We start from the raw sequence: 15,724 nt of genomic DNA, 5'->3' as shown, positions 1-15,724 counted from the left end.
ACTAAGTGGTTAAGACAGATTACTTTGAAAGATGAGATAATATAATCACAGAATAATTTAATTTGGAAGGGACCTTAGGAGATCTCTAGTCCAATCTCCTGCTCAAAGCATGTTTTCAGATTGGGTTGCTCAGGCAAGAGCTATTCCAGTTAGGTCTTGAAAACCTCCAAAGATGGAGACAGCTTAGGCTTTCTGGGCAATCTGCTCTATTGCTCAGCTGTCCTCATTGTGAAAAGTTTTGCCTTACATCCAGTCAAAATATTTCTTGTTTCAGTTATTTCCATAGCTTCTTGTCCTTCCACCATGCACTGCTGTGAAGAGCCTGGCTTCGTATTCTTGATTGCCTTTTCATAGATACTTGAAGGCTGCTGTTAGGTCCCCCCTAAGCCTTCTCTTCTCCAGGCTCACCAAGTGCAGTTGCCTCAGACTTTTCATGGGACATACGTCTCTTTACACCTTTGTTTTTATGATGTTTTTACTGATGTTTTGTCATCTTTTCTGAAAAAATAAAAGGATAAGATGATACCTGCTCCACAGATGAGAGAGATCTGTGGGTCAGGGGAGGGCAGCGGATGTCATCTGCCTTGCAAGGTGTTCATTCAGTATGTTGTCCTGCAACATCTCTGTGTCCAAGCTGGGACATTGTGGCCTAGGTGTCAGGGTGAGGCGAACTAGCATATAGGTGAAAAACCAGATCATCAGGCTTGAAGAATAGTGGTAAATGATTCATGTTGTACTCAGAGGCCAAGTTCCTGGGGAATTCCTCAGGAGACTCTTCAGGGACCTCTCCTGCTTGATACTTTTATCAATGACCAGGAGAAGCAGATGTAAAATATGCTGCTTTTTTTTTTTTAATGTGTGGAGGACACCAAATTGGGGTGCAGCCAATACACTTCAGAGTAGGGCCACCATTCAGAGTGATGATCTTAGAGAGTGTAGAGAAAAGATCCGACAGGAAACTTCATGAAATTAAACGAGCAAATGCTAAGATCTGCACCCTTGGTTGGATGAACCCTCGGCAGTTATACAGGCAGGGCCTACCATGGCTGGGCACCTGCCCTAATGAGAACATGCCGAGATCCTGGTAGACAGTAGTCTGTGTCAGCAGTGCATCCTGACAGCAAAGGCAGTGAATAGTGTACGAAGCTGCATCAACAGAGCTGTAACTAATAGGTAAGGGAAGTGATTGTTCCCCTTTACTTGGCACTTCATATACTGTGCCTAGAATATTGTGTCCAATTTTTACCCTGCAGTAGAAGAAAGATGTTTATGAACTTGAGTGTGTCCAGCAAAGGGCTACCAAGATGGCTGGTCTTCAAAAACTGCCTAGACAAAGCGCAGAGCAACCTGATCTCAATTTAATGTTGTACCTACTTTGAGCAGAAGATTGGACTGGCTGACTACCTGAGATATCTTCAAACCTGAAATATTCTGTGATCCTGTCTAGGACAAACATTGTAATCTTCCAGTTCTATTGAGGTCTGATTAGTCCTTACTTGAAATATTTTGTGCTGTTTTGGGCCCCATAAAATCAAGGAAAATTTGAATACATTGGATAGAGTTCCAGGCACCGCAAATAGAATCAGATTGTTCTAAAACATGATTAAAACATGGGTTAATCACTTCTGGACTGCAGAATGCAAGAGAAGGTCTAACATGGAGCTTTCAGGTAAGAAAATGTTCTGTGCTTTAGAGGAAACCTTATCAAACCAATTGATTACTTTGTACTGGGTTCTGTCTGAAATAAGAACTGAAAATGGATTTCAGGTCTGACCCAGTTGAATATATTTAACAGAGTTTGTAAGAACAGAGAGAAGTGAAACTCTTGCTGGCTTTTGGTAGGATGAAAATAAAAAGACAATTGCTGTTCATGTTGCAAAGTCATATTGATGAATATCAACCAAAACTTTTTTCCTTCCAGAAATTTAGAAGGGGATGTTGCACTGAGAAGCTCTGCTGCTGTCTATACGTATTGTAAATCACGAGGGCTGTTTGCAGGTGTATCTCTGGAAGGAACCTGTTTAATTGAACGGAAAGAAACGAATCGCAAGTAAGTTCTCTTCAAACCTAGATGATTCAGTGAAGCCATAGTAATAGAATGAACTAGGACACATTCAATTTGGAAAAGTTTGTTGTGATAATGTACTGTGGTGAGTTTGGAGTTTCTTGAGGAGCAAGGGTGTCCTCAAGTTAGACATGATGCAGTGGGTATTGAGATGATGCTGAATGTTTATAGATTGTATACCTGTGGTGGGTTGACCTTGGCTAGCTGCCAGATGACCACCAAGCCATTCTATCACTCCCCCTCCTCAACAGGATGGGGGGAGAAAAAATTAAGATGAAAAGTTTATGGGTTGAGATAAGGACAGGGAAATTGCTTAACAATTACTGTCAGGGGCAAAACAGAGTGGGCTTGGGGAAACTAATCTCGTTTATTGCCAGTTAATCAAAGAGCAGGATAACGAGAAATAAGAACAAATCTAAAAAAACCCACCTTTCTTCCACCCCTCCCATCTTTCCATGCTCGGCTGGACTCCTGGTTTCTCTTGGGATGGGTAATGGAGAATGTGGTCAGTTCATAAAGCTTTGTCTCTGCCACTCCTTCCTCCTCACTCTCTTACCCTGCTCCAGCGTGGGGTCCCTCTTACAGGAGACAGTCCTTCACGAACTTCTCCAATGTGGGTCCTTCCCATGGGCTGCAGTTCTTCATGAACTACTCCAGCGTGGATCCCTCCCATGGGGTGCAGTCCTTCAGGAACAGACTGTTCCAGCGTGGGTCCCCCATGGGGTCACAAGTCCTGCCAGCAAACCTGCTCCAGCGTGGGCTCCTCTCTGTGTTCTGTGTTTATGGAAAACTTTAATTTTGCTAATATCAGCAAAGACTAATACTGATTTTAATGACAGTATGTTAATAATTTTCAGCTATCTCCATTCATAAAATTGAGGTTCCAGTGCTTCCATTAAGGAACTTTGCTACATCATTAAGGAATCTATTCCAATGTTTTGCCAAATTGGTGTGTGTTTCTTCAGTTTGCTGTGTGATTGGCTTTCACATGGTCTAACTGATGCATTCTGCATAACCAGGAACAAAATATTACTGGTGAAGAACATTTTGAAATAATGTAGTAGGTAGGCATTCAAGTTTGCTGGAATTACTATCACTCAAAATTTACAGCATTGAACTAGTTCTGTCACTTCTCAATTGATGATCAGTAGGAGAAATGTGGGGCCGAGGAGTGGGGGAGGAACATTTGCACAAGATGGATTCATCTGGATATTAAAATGTAATAGTGATTAAATAGCTGGCACCTTTTCTTTTGCATTAGGTTTTATGGGCAGGATATTCGGGCTAGTGCCATCTTGCTTGGTGATGTGCCTTTTCCTGCTCAAGCAGAAGATCTTTATGAAATTCTAGCATCCTTCACTGAAGTATATGAGAATGAAGAGCAAAAAAATAATCCAGGAAAAGCTGTAAGGGAACAAAGAAGGGTTTGTGCACCTCTCTTTCACATAGGCTTTTTCTGTTCCTGAACTGTTTCTAGTCAGTGGGTGATGTTGGTGTGGCATTCTTAAGTTCTCTGTTGGATGCCTAAAGGCATTACACATTGCAGGTACTGCATGTGAGTAACATGTTCGTTCAGGTATTTATTTCCCTAGTAGGCTCTTCTGGACAAGAATGTTGGTGGTTTTGCTTTGCGTCCTCTAGAATAACAAAATATATCCTTGTTCTTATAATAGTGCACAATCAAATCCGAGGTGATAATTAGAAAAGTTTGTTCAGCTATGCCTAATCAAGTTAATCTGTAAATAATGGACATACCAGATTTCATGTGGATACTCTTCATTTTCCTACTTTTTCTGTCTTCCATTCAAACAATCACATTTACAGTACAATACTGAGAACTATAGAAGATGGTTTCTTGTTAATGATACTGATAGACAATCCTTTACTTTCACCTTTGTTAAATACATGTTGAATTACTTTAGTCATGTATGTCACTAGTTTTTTAGTATGCTTCTTGAGATCATATATTTTCAGTGGAGAAAGAGTGATATTTTTTCAGTGTAACTTGACATACCTCTAGGCTCTGAAGTTAAAATCCACTTCCAGGTGTGAAGGAAATTTAAAAAAAAAAAGTAAAATTTGTGCATTTTAGGTAAATGACCCACCTGCTAGACCATCGAGACCAGAGCCACCTAAACCCACTGCTAGGCCAACACCACCAGGTTAGAAAACATTTTGGTAATGACGAATTTATTCTGTATATGAAATTAGAGCATTGAAGCTAAAGAATGTTATGCAATTATTACAGTAGTTGCTGCCTCTATAAAAATATTTTGTTAATACTCTTCCTTGGGCAAACACTGAAAGCAAGTTGGGATAGTGCCATGAGTGATAAAGAGTAAAGGTTTTGTTTGTTTGTTTTATATTAACAAACCTTTTCTCTCTTTTCTCTTGGCTATAGAATTAGTATTTGTATAGTTACAGAAGCATGTAATAGTTCAAAGGAAGCATTCATGTTTATCGGATACATACAAACCCCGTAGTACAATGGAACTTCTTAGTAAAAAGAACAGTCCTACTAGAAACTGCTAGTCCTAGAAACTTCTGGTTTCTGGAAAAGTAAAATTTCTCTTTTAGGTTGTCATTATCTTTTAACAGATAGAGCTTTTACAGTAGGGCAGAGGAGGCAGAGTTTTGGCTCCATACCAGTTTGTCTACCAAAATGGTCTCACTGAAAGTGAGGCTTTACTGTGCAGCTCCTGTTGTTAACTTATTTGTCTGGACAAGAATATAACGGAAGTCCTCATTTCTTTCTTCTGTACTGCTCCTTGGATAACTGCAATCATTTGATAACTATTGAACATGTATTAGAAAAGCAGTATATGAAATATGACAATATATGTTAGTATATCATATAACTTGCTACTTAATCTTCTTTCAGCTAAAAAGAATACAAACAAACTTTATCCTGAACTTCCGAATGATTATGCCTCTGTGGGTAAGTACTAAGCTTACACATATTTTATTAATGTAGTCTGGAATCTAAGAAGTCCTAAAAGTACTTTGGAAGACTATCTAGCAATATCTGGCCATACGTATTTTTCTTTGTCCATGTGTTAAAATTATATTCAGGTCTTGTATGCTGTCCTGAAAATATTTCATAAATGTGAATCTTATTCCTTGGCTTTACATTCCAACAATGATGTTCTTCTTCTGAACAACAAAAGTTGTTTTGCTTTATTCAGTGAGCTTGAAAAATGCACTGAAAGTAGTAAAAACTGTTTTACATTACCACCTAACTGAAGTGTAAAAGAAAGCTGATATAACAAGCTTGTGTCCAAGTCCTTACGCAAGGTACTGTAATTCCTGTTTTAATTTAAAAAGTGCTTCCACAGGTTATATGATTATGCTGCCATAAACACAGATTTCCATTGCAGTTACACTCCTTGAGGTTTTTATATTGAGGTGAGATAGCTCTGCATTATACTAAAAAGATACTTGTTCATTGTTCTGTTGTGATCCTCTTAAGCTTAAGGCCGTTTCAGCTCTAATGGGACAATCTTACTCTGTAGTATTTGCAATATAACTCTTGAACTGTGGGGCCCGTCATCTGGAAACTTGTGATTTGTTACAAAAAAATTTTATTATCAAAGTGGTTATGTGCATTTGGCTGCTATAGTGTTCTCTCCCACCAGGAGTCTCATCTTTCACAGGTAAAAGACTGTTAGTTGATTCAAAAGTCAATGAAATAAATTATTTCTCCACTGAAATATATTGTCCACTTGATAAATGTTTTAGTGGTCTCTGCTAGGATCAAAAGTAAGACCAAGGCATTCTATATTACACGCATAGGTATGTACACACAATTTCACATATTGCATGCACAACTTGAAAATAAAATGAAACAAAAGATCTCTTTTTTACTTTTGAAAATGGAGCTAAAATCAAGCTTGATAATTGATCAAAATGAAAAGTCTATTTCAGGCAGAGAACTTTAACATAGTATTTAAACTCTGTTGTCAGAAGGCCAAAATAATGATTGTATATTTTGTTTCTTGGTGCATATAATTAGAGATTTTCACTAAAAATTAGAATAAATTACATGTGTCATTGTCTTTGCATTCTCTTTCATATCTTCTCTCCATACGTGGTGTTGAGGGCTGTGTGTGTTGAGGGGACCAACATGAGAGGATCTTACGCTGGTCTGTTTTTGTGACTTCTGCAGATCAGAGATTTCCTGAGAATCAAAATTTGCTATTGTGCTGTAGGACTTGTACCAAGAAAAGAATGATCACTCTATTGATCTGTACTCAGCAGCTGTCATCCAAAAAGAAAGAAAAAATTGGTCTTCTGGCCATTAAAACTAAACTTTCGCAGTCTTAAAAACAAAAACAACAACAACAACAAAAAAAACCTGACCAACTGAGAAGAGGTTTCTAAAGCAGTAGGAAAACTTCACACACACATTTGTTTTATTAAAGGGAATGTTCTTCCATTCAGGTGCAAGTGACAAGGTAGAAATCTTCCATAGCCATCTCTTGATGGCTTTCAAGATTCTTTGAAATCAAAATGTAGACTCAGTCAGTCTGCTACTGGGGATTCCTAATAATTTCTAGAAATACACAAGCTTATCTTTCAAGAGTGCAAAAGGCAGTAGGATCTTGTGTAAATGACACTTTCTGCAAGAACTGTTGTCTCATAGTAAATTTTTGTATACAAGCGTGGCATGGTATATTTTGCCTTCTATTGCAGGTTGTATTTCCATAGGTAACAGTTCAAATGCTGTCTGAATCCAGAGAGGTACTATATGTTTCTAAAGGCTAAAGAATGGTTCTTATCACAGGGAAAGTCAAGGTTGAAGTCAGTTCCCCTGAGTGTCTCAATACTGTAGTATACATGCATGTTGATGGGAGGCTGAAAAAGGGTTGCAGTCCATTTCACATCAGTTACAAAGGGTGTATTAATGCTGGGTGATGGAATAGAAGGAGCCCTAAGGCCATACCTACTGCCAGTACTCTCTTCCTGCCTGTTTATAGTCCAGATGATTTCAAGAGAGCTGCCTAGCAGCTATAGCTTGTACTAGCCAGTCTTTGTTGCAGGATTAGTTGCTGCAGTGGATGTCCTACAGTGATCTGAAAAAAGTTCAACATTTTTTGCATCTTTCTAGCTTGAAAAAAAAAGTTATGTAGTAACTAACAGAAGAATGCATGAAAGTAATCTTTGGAAAGCTACATTTTAGGTGTAATGGCTGGTGTAGGGGTAGGTTTTGATATTGAGCAAGAAGCTTGTCTGGGTTGCCAGTAGCAAGGACTTGCTTTTGGGCAGGGAGGTTGGGATTGTGTTATGAGATTTTGGTTTTGCAACAGTTACAAAAGGTTGAAACATTAATTCTTCTCATTAGATGGAAGGAGCTAGACTTGTGGATGAAACATTTTTAATTATTTTAGTGGACCTGAATTATCTAGATAGGTAATATAACCTGTTTCAAATGCAAGAAAAATGAAAAATGAAAAACATGTTTTTCTGAACTGATGTGATACCTGAACTCAGAGACACATAGATTGTTTCCATGTAACTGAATAATACTTAAGGTAATGCATTTTGTTGTAAAATGAGGTACAGTAATGCCTTAAAATGTTTCTAGAAACTTGGAAATAACACAAATGTTATTTTAAAAAATAATAATTTCCAGAGACCTTTTACAGTTCTGGAAAAAAAAAAAAAACAAACCAAACTCATAGCTGATATTGTGATTCAGTGAAGTATGAAGCTTCTACAGTAGTAGAGATTTTTCTGGAGACTGTTCAGATAAGGAAATTAGGTTTGCTTATGAGTGTGGAGGTTCATGCCTTACTGGAATTAGAGATTTGAAGCTTCATTTTTCTACTTGTCTCCTCTATGTTGTACAATCTCATAAAAGGGTAATCTGGTCCTTCCAAGCTTTATTGCCACAAACTAGCTTTACTTTATCTGGATAGAAGGTTTCTGCACAGTTCTGTACAACATCTGCCATATAAATGACCTGTGGCTCTTTAGAGGACTGAGGCATTGTAGGCTCGTGAGAAGTTTATTTTATTCAGACAATTTTTTTAGATACATTAATTAATAGTTTGTCACACTAGAATATCTAAACCTAGATATTAGTTTTTCATTGGTGTTTTGTTTTCTAGTTATTTCTCCCTGGGGTTCTGCCATGGAGCAGCAAGTAACCAAAACTAGGTAAATTGTTACTTGACTGACCTGTCTCTCCTCCTAACAGGTTGCTGAATACTATGCAATTCTGAAAACATTGCAGTCGTGGTTTCCCAGCTGAACACATAGAAGCAGGAGTAGCTATCTCCTAGTAAAAGCAGGAGCTGGGGTTAAAGTGAATGTTGGTGAGAACTGAAACATTAACAGGCAATTAGTTCAGAATCAGAAGTCAGATTTTTTTTTTTCCCACTTTTTCTGCAGCTCAGCTAATCAGAAAAGAACTGGTTCACATGTTTGGAAAAGAATCACTTAAAATTGCCAAGATACTGAAACAATCAGGAAACAGAGTTGAGGCAGGAATGGATATGAAAATGCAAAAAACTTTTTCCTTCCAAACACTGTTCTTTCACTGTTCATTGACAGTTTTAACACACTGTCATGGGCTTGAGTTCTCTGGACTTGAAAATGTATACTTGCTTAGTGTTCCATTCTGCCTTGCTCGGTAACATGTTGCCTTTCAGGAATGATTAGGAACAAGAGGGTAGGTCTATGGCTACAATACCGTAAGAAAAAATGCTTACACAAAAGCACTTCATATAACAGTGTAAGTATTTTGTCATAATTAGGAGAAAGTAATGATGCTCTTTACATCTTTTAAGCAGTCATATGATTTGCTTAAGAAGCTCATAAGAACTTGTGCCTGTAAAGCCTAACTGTTCAAGGTGGTTTTTTAGATTTCTCTCAGAAACACTGGCTTTCTTACCTTCCAGTTTTAAATTTAATTTTATATTGGGGACAACGTGTGCCCTCTTCTTTTGATTTTTGAACTGAATAAATTATCTGCAGATGTTGAACCCTTAAGACTATTGTGCCTAAAATAATCACATCCAAACTTCATTACAGTAGAACTTTGAAAGAATCAAAATACGAATTGTAACTAGTTTTTTCAGTAGAAACTTCTCACTTTGAAAATAATATGAAAATATTAACAGATTGTTACTGCCCCATTAGGCATATATTTTTATTCTTACATACTGAAAGATGTGCTATATCAAGCCTACTAATCAAGATGCAGAAACAGACGAGAAATTTGTCACTGGTTTTAAGAAGCTAAAAAACTCCTCTCCTTCCTACAATGATGGTTTGAGTGATTTGTCAACCTCATTATTAAAAATTCATGCCTTCCCATACAAATTTGTCTGCAGCTTTTAGACATTGATGTTTGTTGTGGCTTTCTTCACTATATTAAATAGCCCTTTCATATCCAGAAGGGGTTTTTTTTGTTCCACTCTTGTTCCCTTTGAGACACTTGTGCTGTAATCAAATCATCTTTTGGTCTTCCTTGATCTTTCTTTTGGTTGCTAAACAGATTGATGGGCTCTTTGTCATAAGTCATTTTCTCTTTCCTCTCAGATTTTAAATAGTGCTACAAATAGCAAATTCTGAGATGTGAGCTCACTGAGATCAATAAGGTTTGGGTTCCTAAAAGCCATAACAAATTTGGACTAAACACCAGTCCTTACCTTTTTTTATTATTTATGTATTCATTTATTTATTTTAACCTTATTAAATATTGCTACTCTATGTTAAAACAGTTGATACAACACCAGCTCTTTCTGATCAGGTGCTACCATGAGGTTGTGGGAAACTCAGTTTGTGTTAACTAAATCCCTCTTGGAGATGCTGCTTTCCATGGTTACAGTTCTCCAGAAATCAGGTCTGGCCCATTCTCTATAATTTCGGAGGTGATCTCAATGTTCCTTTCAGTAATCTATGAATGCCAGATGGTTCAGTAGATCTATGAAAATCTGTTTGCTGTGAGAATTCCAAGACAGATTTTCATGCCCCCTGAAGTGTATTTTGTCAAGTAAACTTGAGTCTGTATGTAAATTTCTTCTTGTTAGTACATTATGGGGTGGTTTTGTGCCCAGTTGAAAACGTGTTAACTATGCCAACACAATTGTAGGGACTAAGAATTCATAGACTGCTTCTGAGGTAAAAAGCTTTTAAAAAAGTATGTTTTCTGGCTCTCTGAGGGCAACAGCATAATTTTTGCTTGTGACTTCATCTCCTGTTTCACTTACTCTACTTGGATGCTGGTTCTACAGTTGAGTTTCCATCTGACTTACGGTCTTGTTATTTTTAGAGCTAATACCCTGTAGGATAATATTGATCAAATTCTGGGAAAAGACAAGGTATAACCTGGAATGTGGATACCATTCTAGCTGCCTGCATTAATTAGTACCTCTAATTGTGTGTACTTCTGAGCTTGTTTAAACACAGCGTAGTAAAACAATGGAATTTCTAGTTAGAGCTGCTGGAAGAGCATCACTCTGTGTGCTTGCAACTTTAAAGTAGGCTTGCTTTGCTAAATGTGTATTGAAGCAATCACTTTATTTTTCTGATATGCTTCTCAACTTAGTTTTAAAAAAACTAGTACTATCTTGGAATAACTCAAATTTAACTGGAAATCTAACATGCAGCTATTTATATCAGCTATGCAGTTCCACATTTAGAAATACCCACTGGCAAAAAATTTCTGACAACTACACTATAAGAGAAATGTACGTGTGCCCAAACCTCCTCTTGATGAGAGACTTTGGCTTGGGCATTTTTATTGTAATTAAGACTAAACACCACAATAGTAAAATAAAAGTATTTCACAAGTTTTGGAGCCAATAAAATTCGGGTATCTCTCTGGACTAAGGCTAACATTTTCCTAGTGTAACATCTGAATTTGTGCTTTTCCTGTGTTGTCAGGAACATATGCTTGAGGTCTGTCTAGAATATTGCCAATATTGCAATTTTTGCTTCTGTCTGTTCTGGATCAAGATGATTTAAAACAGTGTCGTCATTCTGCAGATTCCTTTGCCAAGCTGAATTGTAGTAAAAATGAATCAAAAGCTTTTAACTTTTAAGTGAGTAAGATTATAAAATGCTTTTTGTACCATGCTATCTGCATAGACCCGGAAGGGAGAAGGAATCCAAAACCTGTTGTTTTTAAGGGTGGAGGAGGACTCCATGGTTCACAATGAGGGAGAAAATGCATTTTGCTTTTGAACTGGAAATTAAATAATCCATGGAAATACGAGTTGTTTCTGTCACTGAGGCTGACTAATATTTCAGAACTGTTGGCCCAGAGTAATTTTCATAGGCTGTACACTATTAAAAAGCCTCTTATTATGGGAGTATGAGAACTTGGAGATAAATAGAATAATCTGCTCCACCTGATGGAGTGCTGATAAAGGAAGCCATTCTTTCAGTTGAATTTCCCATTTTTTCTTGCGATATTTCTGTGCTATTACTCTTTGTAGATAAGGAAGTTAACTGGTTAATGAAATTGTTCTCCCATTGTATGTTTTCATGGGGAAGTGGAGTAGACATTTTTTATGGTGAATGAAAGATACTGATTCCAATAATTAACTTAAAATGAGACAAAATAATTAAAATAACAAACTCGGATAAAGTCAGTTATGAGCATATTCCTTTAGGAGGTGTGGATGTGTGTTGCGTATTTGGAACTGAAAAAAGCCACTTTTCAGTCTTCAGTTCATTAATTACTCCTTTTCCAAGAAAGGCAGAGATTTGCTGTAGGATCAGATAGAACTATTTCACATTGTAAGCAAGAACCCTCATTAAGCTGTGCAGTAATCTGTTCCTTCTATACTACAATTTGAGGAGGAACTCTAGCAGATTATAAACTGTAAAATCAATAAGACAATTCAGTGTGACTAATAGATATTTGTTTTAGAAAATCTTTACAAAGTGAGATACATGATGTATCTGTCATAATCCTTCATGACATTGTCCACATTGACACAACATTTAGTAAGCATGAAGTTAATGCCCTGGAAAGTAACTAAAGTACCTCTTTTTTTTGTCTGTTTGTTTTTAAGAGTTTTAGCTAAGCTTGGTCTATTTTTGTTTTTCGTGGCAAGGCTTGTGACATGCTTATGTTTAGTTACCAGAAGAATAAAACATCCATCTGGTGGTCCCCCACTGTATTAATTTTCTTGCTATTATGAGCTTTTTCTTAATACTAACCAAACCCAGGAAATCCCAGGAAATTATTTTTGAGACTATTTTTATCCCTGATTCACTTTTGCTAGGATCGTACTATCGTGAGTGCAATGTCAGATATCAAGCTGCTTATGGTTTATGTGGTGGTAAGCTGAGAGGAAAATATGTAGCAGGCAGGACTTCTCTGGTCACACTGAAACAAATAACTTACTGTGTATAATCAGCTAACTCAAAATACAACACGGCACAGAGAGATTGAGGTCAGATGTGCTAGGATGAAATTGGGGTCTTCCTGATGTGTGCATGCATCGGCACAGAGCTCTTATGCTAAATATGAACCAGATATACTGGCATGGGGAACAATATTTTTTCTTGGCTTTTTTAATGGCTTGGAATAAAAATTATTAAATTAGAGCTAAATAATAGGAAAATCTCAGTGCAATCTATGCTTATTTTTGAAGAGTAAAGCACCGTTAAGGTGATAATCCTGATTCACAGTATCAAAATGTGAAATTGTCCATGCCAACATGCAAGCGTTAAATGGTATAGGTTAGTCTTTTGTAGTCTGCCCTTGTAAAACATGTGGCTTAATTTTTAGCATATTCATGAAACACATGCTTAAAAAGATTTTTTTAAAGCTGTGTACTGCATTAGATAGTATTTTCTTTCTGTATTTTTCAAGTAGTAGGACAAAGGCAAGTTTAAATTGCTTTCCTATCTATGTGTCTAGAAAAGCCTTTGGGAGTATGGGAGCTTCTGCTTCATTAATACTAATAGAAGCCAAACAGGACTTTTAAGTACCTCAAGGAAGTGATAGATATACAGGATTTCTATCTAGACTGTAGGAAAATGCCTTGTGCTTAGATAGTCTTGAGGTGAAACCTAACACTGATCTAAGAAATGGAGACCGTTTTGCAGTAACGGTAAGGTGAAGCTTTACAGATCCATCATGATAGCAGAGACAAGAAACTTCACTATACCTGAAAGCTGTGTGTTTGAGAACATCCTGTCTTCCTCACAGTCCCCACCACTCCTCTCATCTCTGGTGAGAGGCAGGAAGGAGATGGAAGTGTTGCATATCTGATCCTGGAAGGTTACTGAACATCTACTTTATACTAAGTGTGAAGGGAAGACTCTGATAATGCTTTCTTTTCTTTGGGAATTAGTTTTTACCCTGAGGGAACAACCACTTTAAATATATTTTTCCATGAGCAATAAAATTTAGTGCCATGGTTCCCCAAAAAGCGGGGGGTCATGGAAGGACCTGGAGTCCTGCGTCTACCTTGGCTGTGCTAGTTCAGCGTTATATCATGCAGATCAGCCAGCTGGATGTTGCTGATTGACCCAAGAAGGCCATTCACATTTTGTGGAAAAACTGTCACTTCCTGAATAAGAAACAGGAGGCCTCACAAAAATAAGTCAATAAGGCAAACACTAGTATGAACTAAATTAGTATGACAAGTAACTGTTCTAGAAATTGTGTAATAATCCTTCTCATTTTTTGCAAAAAGATAACAGTTTCAAGAAACTTCTTACTTGTTCATGGGGAAGTCTGGCAAGGATTTCACTGAGGCTTCTGTGGTTCTGTTCCATTGGGTTTCTTTTTCTCATTAACAATTTTATTGCCATATTAGGCAAATTTCACATACTCTTTTTCCAGTTGTTTCTTTAAGAAGCTCAGCTGGAAACAGTCTCTGTTCTTGTGGAGAGGAGGTGAGGTATAATTAGTTTGTTCATATACTGTGAGACTTGCACCCTCTTCCCCCTTTCCTCTCAGTGGTGCATGTTTGTGTTCTTAGCAGATCCTTTGCTATTGAGCAAGGAAGGAGTCAAAAGAAGATAAAAAATAACACAAAAATCTCTCCTATAAGGAAAAATAGAAAGGAAAAATTTGCTCTGATAGAATTTCATGTATTGGTCCCTGCCATAAGGTTCAGGTTGTCTCTTCCCTACTCCTTCCAGCAGTTCTGCCATTTGTCAACTACTACAGAAGGATGAGGAAAGAATTTGAGATGAGTGGTACAGCTGGGTATAGGGCAGCAGAGAAAGTTTGGGTGTACTGTTGGAAGAAATCTGCCTTCATGCTTGCACATTGGACAAATTGGAGTTAGTGGCTGAATCCCATCTGCAAGCCAGAATTTCCTCATACTTAAACTAAGGGATATTTTTTTTTTTCCACAAATGTAGTTACTAAAGCTTTGTCTTTTGAAGGAGCAGCTACACGTCCAATATTTCACTTGACCTAAAAGTATACATAGCATTGCATCATGTTCATAAAACCGTGAAGAATACTGTTGATACTGCTTCTAAATTTTAACTGAAAATTGCAGAACTGTTTGCTGTTTCATTTCATTAACTTTATCATAACTGTACTTTTTGGCCAGGCTGATGTGATGAGTATTTGTCGAAGGCTGGCTGTGCTAGCCTGGGAGGTGTAATGTTGAGCACAGTTTGGGTGATGGTGGCAGTCCACGATGCTTCATCCTCATGAGGGTAGATGTTGCAAGTTGCAGAGTATGCAACACTTCAGGCTCTAGTTCATGGATCTGTGCTGTTTCTAGCTCTTACTGAAGTTGTTCTGTGATGAAGTAGGGGTATCTACCTTTCTCCTACCAGTTTACACTGTGATCAAATGATACAGGGTTGTGCCATGGGATACTGTAAGTGGAAGCACAATTGCTCAGGTCGCCATTTGGCAGAGGAAGGAAACATCTGTTTAATACCTTTTTTGAAGTTATAAGCTGATGTAGCCTATGGTATAGTAGAGTTAATGGCTGTACTGGTGGTAGAGTAACATAACAGCAATGACAGTAATTCTGGCAAGAATAAATCCTAGGATAAATTTCATAAAGCCCCTGAGCCCCTTGACCAAAGTGAAGTTAGCAAGTTTTCTATACACTGCAGGTGTTCACATAATATACATATGTTACATGAAAGTGGTAGACTCTGTATTAAAATAGTTAAGAGATACCAGCTTTTTTACAGAAAGCAGTTTCTGAATCTCTTTTTTTAATGACTTGAAACTTCTTGCTTTTCATCTAAATTTGTTCTTAGCAAGATTAAATGAGTTCTGTCTCATGCTTTCCTGCTCTTTAGCTAAAAAGCTTTTCTGTTTTATTCCTTTGTCTGGTAGTAGTAACCGCTTTCATCTGAGTTTTACTTTGTGGAGCTCATTTTCGTTTCCCCTGGAAAACAGGCTTTCTGTTCCTCATCCAGTTTTAAACATTGGTGATGAGGATTGTCAACAGAACTTCAAATGAGGCCTTGTACAAGAATATTGTTTTGTATGTTCCATATGATCCTCCTATAATTTTATTATTTTTAACCATTTTTTCTAACCAGTGCAGAGAATTTTTTCTCCATGCAAGGCTGAAAAAAATTTTCAATCAGTATGTCTTAAAACATTACCCTAGAAGCTGGTGTAAACTGTATAGAATTTAGATGAGTTCACTAGTTTGGTTTTGGAGGGTTTTTTTTGTTTGTGTGGGTTTTTTTATTTTTTGGGTA

At 37.4% G+C, this 15,724-nt stretch overlaps 1 protein-coding gene across 3 annotated transcripts in view; it reads left to right on the top strand.

The window, feature by feature from the left end:
- The window catches only part of SH3YL1 (SH3 and SYLF domain containing 1), a 48,403-nt gene that overhangs the window by 16,902 nt on the left and 15,777 nt on the right, over nt 1–15,724 (top strand). For 2 of the 3 annotated variants that reach the window (XM_064447969.1, XM_064447971.1), the window contains 4 exons: nt 1,922–2,050; nt 3,327–3,489; nt 4,158–4,227; nt 4,947–5,003. In XM_064447969.1, coding sequence (XP_064304039.1) covers nt 1,922–2,050; nt 3,327–3,489; nt 4,158–4,227; nt 4,947–5,003 — 419 coding nt within the window. The remainder of the gene's footprint in view (nt 1–1,921; nt 2,051–3,326; nt 3,490–4,157; nt 4,228–4,946; nt 5,004–15,724) is intronic. The other variant, XM_064447970.1, reaches the window with a different exon arrangement.

Source organism: Phalacrocorax carbo, chromosome 3 (genome assembly GCF_963921805.1).
Source record: "Phalacrocorax carbo chromosome 3, bPhaCar2.1, whole genome shotgun sequence".
NCBI lineage: Eukaryota > Metazoa > Chordata > Aves > Suliformes > Phalacrocoracidae > Phalacrocorax > Phalacrocorax carbo.
Note: the sequence above shows the minus strand (reverse complement) of the source record. Positions and strands in the feature narration are given on the sequence as shown.